General features: G+C 52.1%; 5 protein-coding genes across 5 annotated transcripts; 3 read left to right on the top strand and 2 right to left on the bottom strand.

Moving 5' to 3' along the window:
- Positions 1–838: 838 nt before the first annotated feature.
- Positions 839–5,341, bottom strand: A1O3_08568 (ATPase; the record flags this gene model as incomplete). The annotated part of the gene is made up of 1 exon (XM_007738665.1): positions 839–5,341. One exon carries the CDS (start codon positions 5,339–5,341, stop codon positions 839–841), a length of 4,503 nt encoding a protein of 1,500 aa, XP_007736855.1.
- Positions 5,342–8,079: 2,738 nt separating this feature from the next.
- On the top strand, positions 8,080–9,082 carry A1O3_08567 (succinate dehydrogenase [ubiquinone] iron-sulfur subunit, mitochondrial; the record flags this gene model as incomplete). Its single annotated transcript, XM_007738664.1, has 3 exons — positions 8,080–8,501; positions 8,558–8,705; positions 8,759–9,082. The coding sequence occupies 3 exons, from the start codon at positions 8,080–8,082 to the stop codon at positions 9,080–9,082; spliced, it is 894 nt and encodes a 297-aa protein (XP_007736854.1).
- Positions 9,083–9,565: 483 nt separating this feature from the next.
- A1O3_08566 (uncharacterized protein) lies at positions 9,566–10,654 on the top strand (the record flags this gene model as incomplete). The annotated part of the gene is made up of 1 exon (XM_007738663.1): positions 9,566–10,654. One exon carries the CDS (start codon positions 9,566–9,568, stop codon positions 10,652–10,654), a length of 1,089 nt encoding a protein of 362 aa, XP_007736853.1.
- A 1,507-nt stretch (positions 10,655–12,161) lies between these two features.
- Positions 12,162–15,464, top strand: A1O3_08565 (uncharacterized protein; the record flags this gene model as incomplete). Its single annotated transcript, XM_007738662.1, has 2 exons — positions 12,162–15,089; positions 15,138–15,464. The coding sequence occupies 2 exons, from the start codon at positions 12,162–12,164 to the stop codon at positions 15,462–15,464; spliced, it is 3,255 nt and encodes a 1,084-aa protein (XP_007736852.1).
- A 197-nt stretch (positions 15,465–15,661) lies between these two features.
- A1O3_08564 (uncharacterized protein) lies at positions 15,662–16,832 on the bottom strand (the record flags this gene model as incomplete). Its single annotated transcript, XM_007738661.1, has 2 exons — positions 15,662–16,642; positions 16,764–16,832. 2 exons carry the CDS (start codon positions 16,830–16,832, stop codon positions 15,662–15,664), a joined length of 1,050 nt encoding a protein of 349 aa, XP_007736851.1.
- Between the last annotated feature and the right edge of the window lie 321 nt (positions 16,833–17,153).

The following is a 17,153-nucleotide window of genomic DNA, read 5'->3' as shown; positions in this document are numbered from 1 at the left end:
AGCTGAATCGACAAAGTGCAATCAAACTGGCGCCCGACGTGTCACGCCCTCCTAGGCAAGACTGGGGCGTGGCGTGGAAGCTTGACCGGGGGAGCTGGATGACAGATATCGATGATCAACATCGCACATTCCACGCCATTTGTTCCGGTTTGTGACATATGTCTGAGCCCGAGTTGGTGCCATCATTCGTGTCATATCACAATATGACGTTGTGAGCCTCGTCATCGTCCTCCATCGACAGCATCACCGGGATGCGGTCTGGGAGCCTGGTCTCGCGACATTTGGACAGAGATCTCTGTAGGTGCTTGTATCTCAATATCTACGGACTAATCTACGGAGTACTAGTAACGGACCTGCTGTGTCTCCGCTGTCAATCTTAGCTTCCGGTAAGGGGGCAGGCCTTAAACCCCAGGCACCTACCAGGATTATTACCAGGAGGTGATAACTCATAGACCTTGATCGAGGCCTGAGGCCGTGCACGGATGGGTCCTTGGGTCTGGTCTGTTCCTGGCCTCGCCTGGCCCACCACCCCGATTGCTTGTCTGTCCTTGGCTCCCGGTTCCTGTTCCCTGTTTCCTGGTAGGTGCCTGATCCCTGCAAGGCTGAAGTATCCCGGAGTGGCATGATTAAATGTCTTGCTTCGTCTAATTAGCACCACTTCCATGTTTGAACAGGACATGCTTCTTCCTGGCTTGCCCTTCTCGACTGAATAGATTTTCAGGCTATCACATACCAGCTACATGGGTCAAATCTACAACCTGAACAAGACAAAGTTCGCCTGCAAATCGCGTATATGTCTGAAAGGAAAATCAAGCCCTTTTTAAATGGCGGCATCATGCTAACCTTCTCGGAAAAAGTCCTCCCTCACAATATGGCTTTTGTCGCACATGCTCCGGAATATGCCATTCGCCTCGAATAGACGCAAGGGGGTGTCGAGCTCTGCAATACGGCCCTGGTCCATCACACAGATCCTATCATAGTTGATGATGGTCTTCAGCCGGTGCGCAATGCAAAGCACCGTCTTGCCGGCAAATGCGGTCCGCATTGTCCGCTGGATCTTCTCGTCCGTTTCGAAATCCACCGACGACGTCGCCTCGTCACAGATGATGATTTGCGAGTTTCGGACCAGGGCACGAGCCAACGCCATCAACTGTCGCTGGCCCAGAGAAAAGTTCAGCCCTTCGTCTTCAACCGGACTGTCCAACTGGATTCGACCTGGGCCCGGTGCTGCATTGACATTCGATGTGGATGTGGCCGCAGTTTCGGTGGTTTGAGGTCGAGCATTTTTCTCCGTACCCGTAGGAGACATCTCTTCGCCCACCAGATCCGCCTTGCGGAGAGCTCCCCATAGCTCAAGGTCGGAATGCTGTCTAAAGGGATCAAGATTAGATCGGATAGTCCCTCGGAACAAGGTCGGATCCTGGGGGATGATGGCTAGTCGCGACCGCAGATCATACAGTCCGACACTTGCAATGTCAATGCCGTCGATCTTGATTTGTCCCCCCGACAGCTCAGTCAATCGGAAGAGTGCTGACATGATGGACGACTTGCCAGCTCCCGTCCGTCCTACGATCCCGATTCTCTCTCCGCCGGCAATCTGAAAGTCCAACCCCTTCAGCACCAGGGGCAATTCTGGTCGATAGCGCATTTCCACCTTGTTGAACAAGATTGCGCCCTGGTCGGGCCACGAGTCTGGAACGTCTCTCAGCTTCAGAGGCGCTTCTTGTTCCAACTCAGTGCCATAATAATGCAGTCGTTCGGTAGCATTCATGTTGTTCTCCACCTCAGCCAACTGTCGCACGGTGAATTGAAGCATCTGTACGATAGCTAAAATGTATGACAAGACCAACCCCGCCGTGCTAGGGTTGACGTTGAATCGGTCCGTCACGACCAATATGCCCGTCACAAAGACCAACAGATTGCCGATAGCATCAAGACGTGTGGAAAGCCACCGTTGGTTGGCAAATGTCAAGAAATAGGCAGAATCCATTTGGTCAATCGCATCCCTAACGCGTGATACAAAGTACTTCTGCAACCCATATGCGCGAATAGATGCCACGCCGTTGATGGATTCCGAAAATCGTGCGAAAACCGTGGATCTGAGAACCGCTTCGTGTCTTTTGATCTCCCGTGCTGATGATCGGTAGTAGCTCGCAGCAAATACAAACAGAACAAAAAGCGGACCGAGCGCAACTGCAAAGTAGTGGAAATATGCGATGATGAGGGCAAAGACTGAGGTGATCATGGCCAGTGTGAGGAAGTACATCCTCATAGCATCTGTCAGATTGTTGTCCATCGAGTCCACATCCTTGGAGAACCGGTTGGTGATTCTGCCCAAAGGGGTGGTATCGAAAAACGACATGGGTGCGCGTAGAACCCGTGTCATGGCCCTTTGTAGCAGGACTCTGCTGGCGTTGGTCCCGCTGATCGACAGAATTGTGGAAAAAGTGAACATTAACAGTGATTGTGAGAGGCCCAGGCAGGCGTACGCGGCGATGTACGAACCTTCGGAGAGCCCGAATTTGTCACTCGTCCACCAGCTGAGCCAAAGGCTGGTCACAATGTTGGCTCCCTGGGATAGAATGAGAGAAAGGAAAATGAGGGGCCAGAGTATGGGCGACCCGGATGCTGCAAAGTAAGCCCGCCAAACCGCCCAACCCACAGATTTGACAGCTCGTTCCTCCTGTTGCATCAATCCAGCCGGCTTTGCCCTGGTCTTCTTCTCGGGCTTTTCCTCGGCGTCCTCGGCGTCCTCGGCGTCCTCAATCTTAGCCAGCGGAGTGTGCTCTTGTGCAGTGGTGGCCATGAGCTTTTGAAAGTCGACGCTATGATTAATTAGATTATCGAACGTGTCGATTGCTTGGATATGACCGTCTTCCATCCAGATGATGCGATCGCACCGGGAGAGGACGTGAAGCTGATGAGTGGCGAGGATCCGGCATTTGTCCTTCATGAGTCCACAGATTGCTTTGTCCATGATGTGACGACCAACGTGGGCATCGACCGCCGATAAGGGATCATCCATGAGCACAATGTCGGCATCGAAGTAGATCGCACGAGCAATGTTCAATCTCTGTTTCTGACCGCCCGAAAGAGTGATCCCTCGCTCGCCTATCTCTGTTCGGTCACCAGCCGGAAGGATATCAAGGTCAGGCTGCAAGGCGCAGGCCTCAACAACATCGCGATACCATTTGGATTTGTACGGCTTGCCGAACACAATATTCTCCCTCAATGTTGCGTTCTGAATCCAGGCGTACTGGGGACAAAAGGCGCGTGAGGATGCCATCTTTAGCTTGCCACTCGTTTTCCGCATATCGCCAGCCAATGCGGCCAACAGAGACGTTTTGCCCGATCCGACCGATCCGATCACAGCCAGCAGTTCGTGTCGGCCCACCGTGAAGTTTACGTCGTGTAACTTGAACGGTTCGGTTTCTGTAATGTCACTGGAAACATCATCATTCGAATCTGTGGGCAGTGGACCGTTCTTTTTGGCTGCCTTATCGGCTTTCTTTTGCTCCTTTTGCTTCTCCTTGTCGGCCCTCTTTGCAGCCATGAGTTCGGCTTTGGTCTGGAAAGCCGCAGGACTGTCCTTGTCTTGAGTTGAAGTACGCTCCCAAGTGAAGGATGCATGTTGGACTTCGACTCCATCTGCCATGCTTTCATCCCAAGTCACCTCATCTTTTTGTTCTTCACTCAGAAGGAACTCCTGCATGCGATGAAGAGCAGTCTGTGCGTCAGTCACTTGGCCGAGGACCAAGGGAAGCAAGTTAAGCGGCATGCGCAAAGAATTGAAGAGAGCCAGGGAGGAAAACACTCGAGCGGGAGCCAGACCATGGTCGGATAGCGAATAAGTGATGAAAGCAAGCATGGCCGCGAATACGGGCATTGACATGGCCAGGGCGTTGATCGCGTTGCGGATGGCTAAGAGAACCTGAATAGCCCGAATCTCTCTCTTTCGAAGTTCCTTGAGACGTTCCAGAAAGCTAGTCTCCCATCCAAAGAACTTGACGAACCGGACAGAGCTCAAGATTTCCTGGGTAAGGGTCACGCGTTGGTCAGTGTCCTTGTTGATCCGCTTCCTCCGAGTAAAGAGCGATTTGATAGCGATGGTGAGGAGGGGTAACGCAATTATCAGCAAAGCATATCCTGCGAGAGCGCTATACCCCAGGTTGACGCAAAGCACAATCAACACCACGATGACTTGGAGAGGCGCAGTCCACATTATATGGAACATGCCCGAAGCCTGATCAACACGATAGGTGTCAACGCTCATCAGGTTGACAATCTTGCCATTACTCCACCCAGTGCCATCACCCGAAACCCCGAGGGTCTTGTCGGGTGTAACCTTCGGTCCGCCTTTGGGATGAAGTCGCTTCGATATGGAGCGAGCAAGAAATGGCCTGTCCTTGGCCTTCTCGCTGCGCTTCTCATCCTCCACCTCAACAACTTCCTCCAAGGTTTGCTCGTCTTTCGGCGCCTTCCCACCAGCTTTCGCTCTTCCAGAGACCACGAGTGCCTTCTCAAAGATGGCGTTGATCAGGACTGCTCGGGTCTCGCCTCCAACGACCATGCCACGGTACAGGAAGTGATTCGTAGACATAGATTGACACATCTGCATGAATGTGATGCCGATGACAAGACCAATGCCATGGCCAATATTAGGCGCTTTGGCGCCGGTTTTGTCTGCAATCCATGCATCAGTAGCAAACTGAATGAGATATCGAGTGGTAAAAGGTGAGAAGACCTGGAACATGGCGGAAAAGAAGGCACACATCCCGCCGAGCAAAAACTCCCCCCGGAACGTGTCGAATAGTGCCCACATGAGTGGATTGCGCTCTCCTCGAGCCACCCGGCGCTTGAAAGAGGGTATCAGGTGATCCATCATTGTTGCCGCGCTTCGGTCGGGGTTGACCAGCCAGATATCATTCAACTCAATCGGACGCTTGTATCCGGTCTTCATCAATGGGTTCATCCACTGGAAGGTCAACAAACTGAGAAACCCGGCAGTATATTCTCGGCTCACAGGCCGCTCCTCTGGGACCGGCGGAATAGGCCCACGCCGGAGGGGGTTTATTCTGTAATGCCATGGTGCTTTCTCTCGCCCGGAGAGACTGGGTTGTACTGCGGCGGTACTCGCCTCTGTAGCAGAGGTTGCCGTCGAGTCAATCTTGCGTAGTCGTGCGCTAGTTCTGCTCTTGCTCCGCCCAAGTCCCCTTGTCTCCGGGGCCTCCTCTTGATATTGTGTTGACTGATCTTGCTCTTTCTCCGCGAGGTCCGTCTCCTCGATACCGTCCTGGCTGAGGGCGCGCTTGAGGTCGCCTCCATCGTCTTGTCGCGCCATGGCGCCCTACCACTGGTTTTATTGAGGCGCTGACGGACGAAAGGGTACGGTCAAGTCGGTCAGGTAGTTCATGACTGAGAGAAGGAGCAGGAGGGGCAAGTATGTACGAAGGACGGAGTATGACAGCACGAGTTCGACCAAAAAACGGTGACGGGAAGGACTGTGGCCGGAGACCGGAGGCGACCAGGATCAGGCACGAACGGCCCGAGTCCCCAGTGTAGGCGTAATGATGGCAGTCTGGCTGGACTTTCGGCAACACGGCATGCGGCGTTGTGGGTTTTCTTTCTGGAGACTCGAGAGAACTGACCATGGGCAAAAGTGGGCTGAGGAGGCGGATTCGATTGTGGGCGTTACGATTGGGCGGGAGTGATGATAAACACATCGACGTTTGTTGTTTGCCCTTCTGTGTCCGGGGGCGCCCCTAGGTCTCTAAGCCCCCAACAGTGAAGAGTCCCGAAGCTTAGAAATCACAGGTATTCATTGCTCGGTACGGATACTACGTCCACCTACTAGTATTTGGCCCAACAGCAGCCACTTAGCAATCCTATTACATGAGTACCACCAGGACGGATAGTGTTTTCTCTTTTCTACGTACTCTGTGAGTCTGTAGTCACGTCCCACCACCACGGTACGTCCTGTAGCACCCTGTCTACAGCCTCAGGAGCCCTTAGCCATTAACCTAAGGCTTAGGAGGCTTAGGAGGCCTCCTTAGCCCTTGCCTCTTGCCAGGAATTCGGCTGGCCCAAATGTAGCTTCTACACCTACCTACACAGTATAGTCTATGAGTCTGACCGCGGACATTATGCATCAACAACCTCAAACCCCGACCACTAACCCCGCCAGCAGGAGTCCCTTCCGAGTTTGCGTGTCGGGAACTAAATCCGTACTTACTACTTACAGTGATGTTATAGATGTCGGACCTTGGCCTTGCTCTTCGGGCCCGAAATTACTTATACCCCCGATATTCTTTGATCTGGACAACGGCAGACTCCCACCAGGCCCACGAGATGTATCCGTACATACACAGTACTCCGTATCCGAAATCAGTCGGGCGCTGCCTTTCTGTTGCTCTTACCCAGTCAGAACTTTGGTTGGAGACCCCACGCGAGCGCGAGTGCGAGTGGGTTGCGGGTCAGTCAAGTTGTTCGTCTCACGTCGGAATATCCATGTATCTATCAAACTCATCAGCCTAGTCGTACTACATGCGAAATGCGTTCCTCGAGAGCCTTAGCCTCCGGTCTTGTGGAACCTAACGGCAGGTGGCACCTGTGGGATCTTTGACACCAACACTGGCCGGACACCTTACACTTACATCAAAGCTTATTAAGTGACATGGAATGCCGCCACTGCCTGCATTGATGGTTGACTGAAAGCTATTAGCTACAGTAGGTGTCGTAAAGGCACTGAAATGCTTCCACATGAAGAGTTGTTCTCCGCTCGCATTGGGCCATTGGACCACGGAGACTGGAGCCGGGGTATAAACATCGCTCGAGTCAGGGATGCTTGTCAGTGTCGTCCATGAGGTCTTCCATGGTGCTTGACTGTTATTGAGCTTGGTTTTGATGCAGGCAATGTCATCGTCCATCACCAAGAGGCCAAGGCGGATTAAAGCGGCGGCGATTTGGTGCATGTAAGGGAAAAGAAGGGCAAACAAGATGGAAAGTCCAGCCGTTCCTGTACAATAAGAATAAATATAAAGGAAGGTCTGGAAGTGAGCAAACGAGCCAACGCAACCTGTATGCAAGGAAAGCAAGAATCAACAGCACAAGAGATCCTACCATGCTCGGAGAATCAACGAGGAATTCGTCATTTATACACATGTACGGTATTGCGCCGATATTGTATCTTAGCTTTACCGTTGGAGAGAGGTTGTCGCCCAGTTCGATGAAATAATGGACAGCCAATTTGGGTAGACCATTCCAGGCAATAAAAACACAATACGGAGTACAGTGTTTGGCGCGGAGAATTTCCATGTCGGTTGTGCATGAGATCGATCTGAACCATGTTCGCGTGGTCGAGAAGGAGATGAGTCCCCCTGCGCGACCTTGGACTGGAATAGCTGGGGGGGCATTATGCCCAAGTCCAGCATGAGTCGCCGATCAACCCCATTTACCTTGTGTCTGGCCCGGCCGACAGGAGGACTTCGGCGGTGAAGAGGCAAGTATAGTGAGATTCTCCAGCTCAAGGTACTGGTCAATTTCCATGCGTGGGCTAATCCATGCCATACGACCCTTCAGGATTGTTGCGTCCACGATATCGAGACGGCGGTCGCGCAATTCTCGGTTCTAACCATCATACCAAGCTTGAACGGCTGCACGAGAGCGTACAACTGCCCAGGGAGCCTGGTTGGGGGGAGGAAAAGAACATTGGCACTCCAAAAGCGATGGAAGTCGCAGACCAGAACAGAATAGTAATAAACAGCATCTAAGGATTGTCCTTCAAGATATATGTACTGTTGATGAGGGAGGCTTTAGGAGGCCTCAAGAAACCTATCGGAAAATGCCTCGGAAGGTAATCGGGCTTGGCACGAAACGGATTATTTGCCTTTCCCTTGATTGGCCAGATATTGAGAGCATCATAGAACGCCACTGTGCTGTTTGCTCAGTGCACTCGAACTCCCAAGCTGCGCAGCATCTTTTGTCCTTCACGATAGTCGCTCTCCACTCCATCCCTCTATCAAGTCGTCACGGTCCCTGCTTGATCGGACGAAATCGAGTCGCTAGCTGTTGTTCCATACAATGGCAGCTCTACGTACAGCCTCGCGCCTGGTCGCGCCCACCCGATCCGCCCTGCGATCCTCCTTTGCGGCGAGATCGTATGCCACTGTGACCGAGAACTCCGCTTTCGATACTTCAGCTAGTCGACCTCCTGTTTCCCCGTCGAAGACCAGCACTGTGCAGGAACCGAAGCCGGATAAGGATGCAAAGATCAAGACTTTCCATATCTATCGATGGAATCCAGACGAGCCAACTTCCAAGCCCCGGATGCAATCATACACTCTGGATCTGAACAAGACTGGGCCCATGATGCTGGACGCACTCATTAGGATCAAGAACGAGGTGGACCCGACACTGACATTCCGTCGAAGCTGCCGAGAAGGGATCTGTGGGAGCTGTGCCATGAACATTGACGGGGTCAACACCTTGGCCTGTCTCTGTAAGTCGAAGTGAAAAATCAATGCACACAGACCCTCAGACTGATACATGAAACAGGCAGGATCCCGACGGACACTGCGAAGGAGTCTCGAATCTACCCGCTGCCGCATACCTACGTTGTCAAGGACTTGGTGCCCGACCTGACCCATTTCTATAAGCAATATAAATCCATCAAGCCTTTCTTGCAAAGAGATACGAAATCGCCAGATGTAAGTTCAACCGAAGGAGCTCTGATATGGCGAGATATTAACAAATTTAATAGGGTAAGGAGTTCCGTCAATCGCCTGCCGATCGCAAGAAACTGGACGGTCTCTACGAATGCATCTTGTGCGCCTGTTGCTCAACCTCATGCCCGTCATACTGGTGGAACAGTGAGGAATACCTTGGACCTGCAATTCTACTACAATCATACCGTTGGCTTGCAGACTCTCGCGACGAGCGAAAGGCCGAGCGAAAAGAAGCCCTCGATAACAGTATGAGCTTGTACAGATGCCACACCATCTTGAACTGCTCTCGAACATGCCCGAAGGGCCTCAACCCTGCCAAGGCAATTGCCGAGATCAAGAAGAGCCTGTCTTTCGCATAATTCTGAATGACTTGAGAGCAGGGAAGTTGGCATGTCTGGACCACGAGGTATCGACGCGCTGACCAGCACAATTTGGTGCAGCCAAGATCACAACGGTGTACATAAGTGCAATGCTTCACGTTCATGCTTTTTCAATGAATTCGCCAATCTGGAACTCGCGCTAGTAAGCCCTCGACAACATACGGAGTATTTGGTAGTGATGGACTTCTTTATCATATATGCTCAATTCAAAACATGTGATTGGTGCCTCGTCAGGTTGATCGTAAGATATGTGGTGCCCATGGAGCTGTGGAGGGACGATAGCTCTCAGCAAGCTGCTTTCCATGGGTAGACCAATCAGGTCAGCAGGGTAGTCCGGGATCCAATCTACCTAGAAGTAAGAATAATGACATAACTGGTCTATCTTCCAAACAATCGCGCCATTTCGTTCCATTATCACGACTCCGATGAATCTCAGTGGCATGACTATTCGGACTCACAATAATGGACACCTCAGGCACTATCCTACCCAGCTTACAACAGTGGCTCGACAGCAGACCCATCCTCCCCGCACGGAAGCGGTGCCTGAGAGAACAGGTGCCAGTGACTTCTTATCTTAGACAGCATCAGTCACTTAACGATGTCCCTTTCGACTTATCCCATGTTTCAGGACTTGCAGCTGAAGTACGCAGTGAGCCAGATACTGTTCTCTATCTCGGGTATGCCTCCAACCTCAGCGCAGAAACCTTTCGCGGCAGGAGGAATATAAAACCGATATCGCAGGTCAATGTCGTTGCCCCCGCACTCTCTTTGACCTTCGATCTGCCTGGACTTCCCTATACTGAACCATGCTTTGGCAATGTTCGCTATCGAAACTCGCCTACAGCGGAATGTCACAACCCCCCCTCCCCTTCGCAACACTACCACAAGGACAGCTGGCGGAAAGGGTTAGTCGGGGTGGTGTACGAAGTTACAAAGGAGGATTATGCACACATCATTGCGACTGAAGGAGGCGGGTCCGGATATCAAGATGTCCTTGTGGACTGCTTTGCTTTGAGTGGGGACCCAGCCAAAGATGTACCCTCGATGCCGTCTGGGCAGCCTTTCAAGGCTCATACGCTTTTTGCTCCTGCAACCATGTCAAGACCAGACCGGTCATACGCTCAGCCCAGTCCCAGATACCTCAGGTTGATCACAGATGGCGCGGCGGAACATGGGTTACCGTTGGAGTACCAGGCTTTCCTACACCAGATTCGTCCGTACCGCGCGACGACCACAAAGCAGAAGCTAGGGGGGTACATCTTCCTGTCAGTGTGGTCGCCCTTCTTTCTCTTCCTATTCGGAGGCGCACAGATATTTCTCGGGCCTGATGGGAGGTATCCAAAATGGTTAATCACGTTTCTTGCGGCGATGTTCACCGCTTGCTGGGCGAGTTATGATGGATTCTTCAAGCCCATGTTTGGGGACGGAGAGCGAACCGTTGGCGACATTGAAGATCTTGGGCGTGGCATCTTGATAGATGAGAAAGTGCCATTGTTTGAGCGGGAGCAGAATAGGTATGGCTCTGCGAACGTGGTGGAGGCTATGGCCTGAGGAGAGGATGAAGGTTGAACTGGGCATATGAGATATCTGGATCTTCAGAACGAACTTGGTCAACGAGATTCTCTTCCTCGTCCACTTTTGAGGGTTGTTATGAATGAGACTTGCTGACGAGGCTGGTGTGAGTATCATCACTACCGGGGGCTCAGGCTGGTCTTGGCAGCTTCGTCCCATGCCTGCGCCATTGTCCAACTGTGATTGCCTCGCCCAAGCATCGTACTCCTTGCTTAAAAAGACAACAGGGCTGCCCAACTCACATCTGAATTTGACCTTGCTCTTCATGTCTTCTGTTATCACATCCCCGAGCCGGGCATTGGAGGCACCGCAATCAGCTTCGCCAGCCGACCTTTCCGCCCTGGTGAAATACATCAATGAAAACTTTGACCAGGACGAACTCGTGAGGTGAGTTGACAGGTGGAAAAGCCTCATCCGGGGCTGACGAGCTCTCCATCAAAGCATCCCTGGCAATATCATCGAACCACTCAAAAAGGCCTTTCACCCAACCGGGAATTTTCCTCTTCGCAGTCTCCTGAAAGCCCTCGAGGATGGCCGCCCGCCAAACGTACGGCGCCTTGCCCCTGCGTCTTTCTGTGTCATCGTCTCAGTGGTCTTGCGGTTTACATTCTCGCCGGCGCAAAACAAGCTGCTATACCTTTTCATGGTTGGGTGCAAAATCGCATCCTCTAGACTCTCGCTCACCCTTCCTAGAACACGATACGGCAGTGCAGAGATGAGAATGCAATGATCCCTCCCCTTTCACGCATCCAAGCAGAAGAATTGACGCCAGACATGATCCGTTCGCAGAGTGACTATATCAGTCAAGATCTTGGTCCCTGCGTATTGCACCATCTGGTGAGCGGTAAAACGGATCTACACACGCGTTGGAGGGTAATCCGTACTTCTGCCGATACCCCCTGCTTTACTGATGTTGTGTAGCTGGGTCAACTAATCTCCGTTATCCTTTGTCACAACGACAACGCAAGTGTCCATCTCGCGCAAACGATGGAATGGTACTTCCCACTTTCTCGCCAATGTCGCATGCTGACCTGACCCAGCGAGAATTTGGTGACTGTTCTCGAACAGGAGGAAGACTACATTATTCGCATTCTAGTCGCCGATGTTATTCGACACATAATCCGCAGTGGCGCAGGATCTGCAGCGTTCAAAAATGCGGTCAGCACCCAAACAGTCATTAAGAACATACCTTGGGACAAATGTGCCGATCCGACCTGGATAGGCCAGGTCGTCGATTGTCTGAGTAAGACAGACTTGGGTCGATCTTTCGTTGGGAGGTATGGCCGTAGATTCATCATACTGTCGAATTGGACTGAGAATCGTTAGGTCCGAGAGAGCCTATCGAGTACAACAGCTTGGTTATGGGGGCAACCCCTACTATAGCAGCTCGTCTGCTTTCATCGCAGTAGTCTCTGATGAGATCAACTTTCTGATCCCAAATGGGTTGGACATGCTCACATTGTGCACAATTCCAGTGGAAAAGGACATGTCCCTTACTCCTGTCACCTCGGAGTCAGAGTCTCCCTTATCCGCCATCGTCGACATTACATATGCGGCGAACACAGGCTTCAGGCTCATAAATGGAGTGAAGAGTGCAATTGACAATGTCACTTTGACCTTCTGCAATAAGGGGTCTGCGGAGGCCTTCAGGCAGAAGGTGGAGCAGCAAAAAGCTGGTGCCGTATTTTCCGCGCCACCCAAGAGCGTGCATAGCATGGCTATGAAGCATTCAATGGCGTTTATCGACATGACCTTGGATTCGGGAGATGATCGGTCAATTGATTCTCTGGCTGACGCCGGTGCAAGCAACGATGGGAATACCTCTGCCACCGACATGTCATCGCCTTTGCAGACAAAAGGTCCGAAGGTTGCTCGGTCACAAAAGAAACAGCTGGTCACCTCATTTGCTCGACCTGGTCATAACCTTGGTAACGTTACACCGTTTCTCAAGAAGTCTCGTCATAATCAGGAGTTTGCCGAGCGCCTGCGCGCTTCTCAAGAAGACCCAGGCTCTCCGGTTACAGAAGCCGCAAGAACTGCACATAAACCAGGCACACGAAATACACAAGGCAAGAAGTCGCCACATGGTTTGACGGAAAGTACCACCCAGAAAAGGCCATTGTCTCGCTCCAATGTGGAAACCTTTGCTTCTGTTCATGAAGACCGACTCCGGAGTTCGAACCGGCTCGTTTCTCCCAAGAAGCCAGATCTCACACCGTCAATTACCAGCGTACCCCGTACGCTACCCACATTGCTAATAGCTGAACCGAAACCTGCATCTAAAAAAAGACGAAACGGGACCTCAAATACCACTGGAAAAGAACCCCCTAGCAAGGCCTACAGGAGTTCTCATAAAGAGAAACCTCAAGCAGTGCCCACAATGGTCCTCTCGATTAGTCCTGGAGGTGACAGAGGGAGCCGTGCTTCTACACCGGCACCACCGGCGAAGGTACCTCTCAAACGGAGAGCAATTAAAGAGCCTGCCAGGGCCGGTATGCCATCACAAAGACTTGGAGAAGATGCCTCAACTGCAGACGAATACGATTTTCCGCCTGGGGACAGCGATCAGACTCGCCCCCAAAAGAAGACAAAGACGGAGGGGTTGAATCACCTTGTCAAGAAAGCACTGGTCAAAGATACCGCGGGAACGGTGAGCGGAGCCCAGAAACGAGCGGCGTCTCAGAAACGCGCACCCGAGAAAAGCAAACGGAAGCACAACACTATGCGGTCGCCAAACAAACAGGAGAAGGTCACTGCAGCAACTACTCGGGGGAGACGTGCTGCGAAGACACCTAAGTATGTGGAACATTCTGACATTAGCGACGAAGAAGCTTCGGACGGGGCCTCGGAGGTTTCAACAGCGCAAGAAGATGCGAGAGAGATTAATGACCCTAAGGACTACGCCGAAGACTCACATCCACTGAGCAAAGAAGCTCTGGAGATCGCTCTGCAAGCTTCGAATCTCAATTTAGAATCAAACCTCCAAGAATTGGCCGATTCCACAGATCTCAACACTCGATGTGCTTCTGTGAATACTTCTTCTCTTACAACTGCCCAAATTACACCGAAGCATACGTCAAAGCGGCTCAGCGAAGGATCGATTCCTCCTGTGAGCGAGAAACTGGTTCGTAAGACAACGATTGTTCATTTCGGCCCTCAGGGCCCTGGTAATCAAGCTGTCCTTCCGAGGTTTCTTGCTGAGGAGGTGCCCGAGAGCGTCCCCCTGGAGGATGAGGCTCCCCAAACTCTGGACCAGGAAGCCGAGAAAATTCCGAGTTCGCCCATAATTGAGCTTATTCAAGGCGATGTGCCAGAGCAGGAGGCTAACGGCAGTGGGAAAGAGTGCGAAGTTCCTACCGTCGAACGAAGAAACAAGTCGATTATTGTGCCCGAAGCGTCTCCTATCTCAGACTCCGAGGTCTCCACCTTGGAAGTGAGCTGCGAACAGGAAGCTCCTGGCTACGTCGATTCTGAGGGGCATGATGAAACCGTTAACTGTTCTCCTCATCCACGCAGGTCTGATGCTGCTGAACAACGGCCTCTGCTTCTCATCAATGAGCCGGCCTTGATAGATCGAGGTGATCCTAGAATTACCAAATCCCCTGAAGCACCTGCGCGGCGATCAATCAGTGTTGGTGCTGTCTTGGATGAAGATTATCCCCATGTTGAAAGAGTCATCAATACTCACAAGATCCAGCCTAGTCTTCATCTAGATCAGCACGCAACGAGGTCCAACCTCGACAAATCCGACAAGTCGTCCATTTCCAAGCTTCCACAGCCGACAATAACTCAAAATCATACCTCGAGGCCCACGCTCAGGGTCTCTCAAGCTTCATTTGTACCTGGAGAAAGAGAACGTATGGGACCTCCTGCACCTAGACAAGTACCATCTCGCTCGACCGACGTCACTCGTCTTCCTGACCGGACTCCCCCAGTTAGAGCAGAGAACAAACAGTCAATTGTCGTCGAAGTCACAACTACTGAAATGCAGAAGCCAGCAATGTCGGCTCCCGTGCGGATCAAGAAGACTATCCTTCTCCCCAATAGTGCGACATTATCTGAAACCGATCTCCCTCCTGCAACACCTCTCTCCTTTTGCACCCGTCTAGACATGGAAGCACATACGCAGATTGAGGATGGAGTGGATGCCAATGACTTGACGGTAACGGAGGAGAGAGAGACTGCCCGACGAACTGGAGACGCAAGCTTAACTCTCATTGATGATGAAACATTTTCTGAGGAGCGGAGAGTATTGCGAACCAGAAGAGCAGGAAGGCAGCATGCTGAATCAGCAGAAGATATGTCTTCAATCACATCACCCTCTCGGCGCCAAAAGAATGAGTGGGTAGGGCGAGAAATTAATGTTCGGAAGTCACAACACGGCCTTCTCGATGCGATTTTGCAGATAACAAATGTAGGACTCAAGGCTTTTCGTTCTAGTGTCATTGCTAACTGATATCAGGATATTCTGTTTCGCTTTGGGGAGGAAGAAGATGCCGTCCGAGCCAGAATCGCCGAACTGTACCGGGGTGGGGACGACATCATCCAAACCCTGACCGACAGCTGGAACGATCGCTTGGGACATGAACATCAGAATCTGGTCAAAGGACTCTCTACAGAAAAGGAGATGATGGCAAAAGCTGTCCAGCTTGTTGCAGAACAGGACTCTAGCTTATGGAGAGATAAAATTGTTTCCAACCCCGGTGTGCCAGCTACGGCAGCAAGCAAAGCTCATGTCCTGGTGGCCCAGATCGAGGCACTGAGGAAGAACCATCCGCAGTTCGTCTAAGGATGTGTATCTCTCAGCAATCAGACGGACCCACGAATAAATGGAGTGTGGCACCCGAATACGCTGTTATGTGACTCAGGATTAGGCCGAGTAGCAGGAGGTATTTTGTCATGACGGCTGCGGAATGTTTAGAGGCTTCCGATTTCCATGGTCCCATTCAAGTCTTCCGCTTTACAGGGCAAGATGCTAAGCGCTCCTCAGAAATGCTGTCCGGTTTCTGCCTGGGCCAGAAACGAATCCGGCAACTCAATCTTCACCATCGAGTAGCTCCCTCGGGAGTCGACGAGGAGGGCGTGATTTTTCTCGATCAGGGCCCAATCTTCGATCTTGTATGTGGTTGGTTCACTGGCGACGATGACGTGGCTGCCGTGCTCGGAGGCCGATTTGATGGCGTTGGGATTTGCTGCGCCGGAAGGGAGGTCGGGATACTTTCGATTTAGGGTTACACCGGCTTTGTTAGACCAGTACAGAGAAGGCGGCTGTTCTATAACATGGTTCCGGAGACGGACGGCGACCATCTGGTCACCATCGGTACAGCAGACATTCAGGGAGCACGCTTTCACGTTCTGGGCACCGAGCACTTTCTGCTGCAGCTCAATAACGGCCTGGAAGGCTGTGACGAGGGCATTCTGCATTTCAGCAGTGGTGTATTGTCGTTGCCAGCTATCCGGGCCGCCACCGACGGCCTTGGTCAAATGCGTGATGTACAACGCAGCAAAGTGCTCCGAATCGGTGGTGCCCTGGATGTTTTCGTACGCGGACTTTTCGATCAAGTCGAGCATGGGCCGGCGGATGTCGGCGAAGTGGGCAATGAGACCATTGTGCATGATGGTGTGTCGCCCAAAGATAAACGGGTGGTTGTTGATGGTGGCCACTGATGTCCCCGTTGCGGCGCGGATGTGCGCAAACAACGCAGTTGTGGCGGTATTTTCACAGATGCTATGGAAGTTGGCGTCGTTGTTGGGGGGTTGGCTGTTCTTGTACACAGCAGGGCGGGTTCCTATTGTGGATTTCACGAATTCTGCCCGCGACTCCGTATACCATGCCATGCCGAAACCGTCGACGTTGAACAGGCGGTTGCGCAGGGAGACTTCCTGACTTGTCGTCTCCTCGCCGGGCACATGGGAAAATAGTTTGGGCAGATAGTGGTCGTGCACTTGTTTGGCGAGGCCGTGTTCCTATGGCCAGGAAGACAGCGAAAGATTAGCGAAAAGGTATAGTTATGGAGGACAGGAGGGGATCCGCGTGTTGAAGCTTGGCTGACGGTGGCAAGCACAAGCAAGCAGGACGAGGACTGACGGGTGTAATGAGGACATCTTCAAGTAGACACTCCTCATCTGGAGAGAGATATGCGAACCAGCGGCACATTGTGTCAGATTTCTTCGTGGTAGAACTGGTGTATGGTGTAGAACCGGCAGTGGGTCAGGCACAGCGGTGAGGAGTGAGTGTGTAAAACGGCCGTAGATGAGTCTATTGAACACAGAAGGATGGGATCCCAGGGCGGATTACAGACAAGGTCTTCGGTTCGTCTGTTCAGCAGCTTCTTGAAGACTCTGTTGGGCTGCAGAATCAAGTCGTCGTGCTCATCATAGTAGGACGATCTCAGTATTACGTATGTACGTCCAGAGACTGCGTCCTACGTAATCGGTCGTAGCCAAACCGGCGTGCCGGGACACGGGATACCTTAGG

This window comes from Capronia epimyces (genome assembly GCF_000585565.1).
Source record: "Capronia epimyces CBS 606.96 chromosome Unknown aczIQ-supercont1.8, whole genome shotgun sequence".
In the NCBI taxonomy this organism is placed as follows: Eukaryota; Fungi; Ascomycota; class Eurotiomycetes; order Chaetothyriales; family Herpotrichiellaceae; genus Capronia; species Capronia epimyces.
Note: the sequence above shows the minus strand (reverse complement) of the source record. Positions and strands in the feature narration are given on the sequence as shown.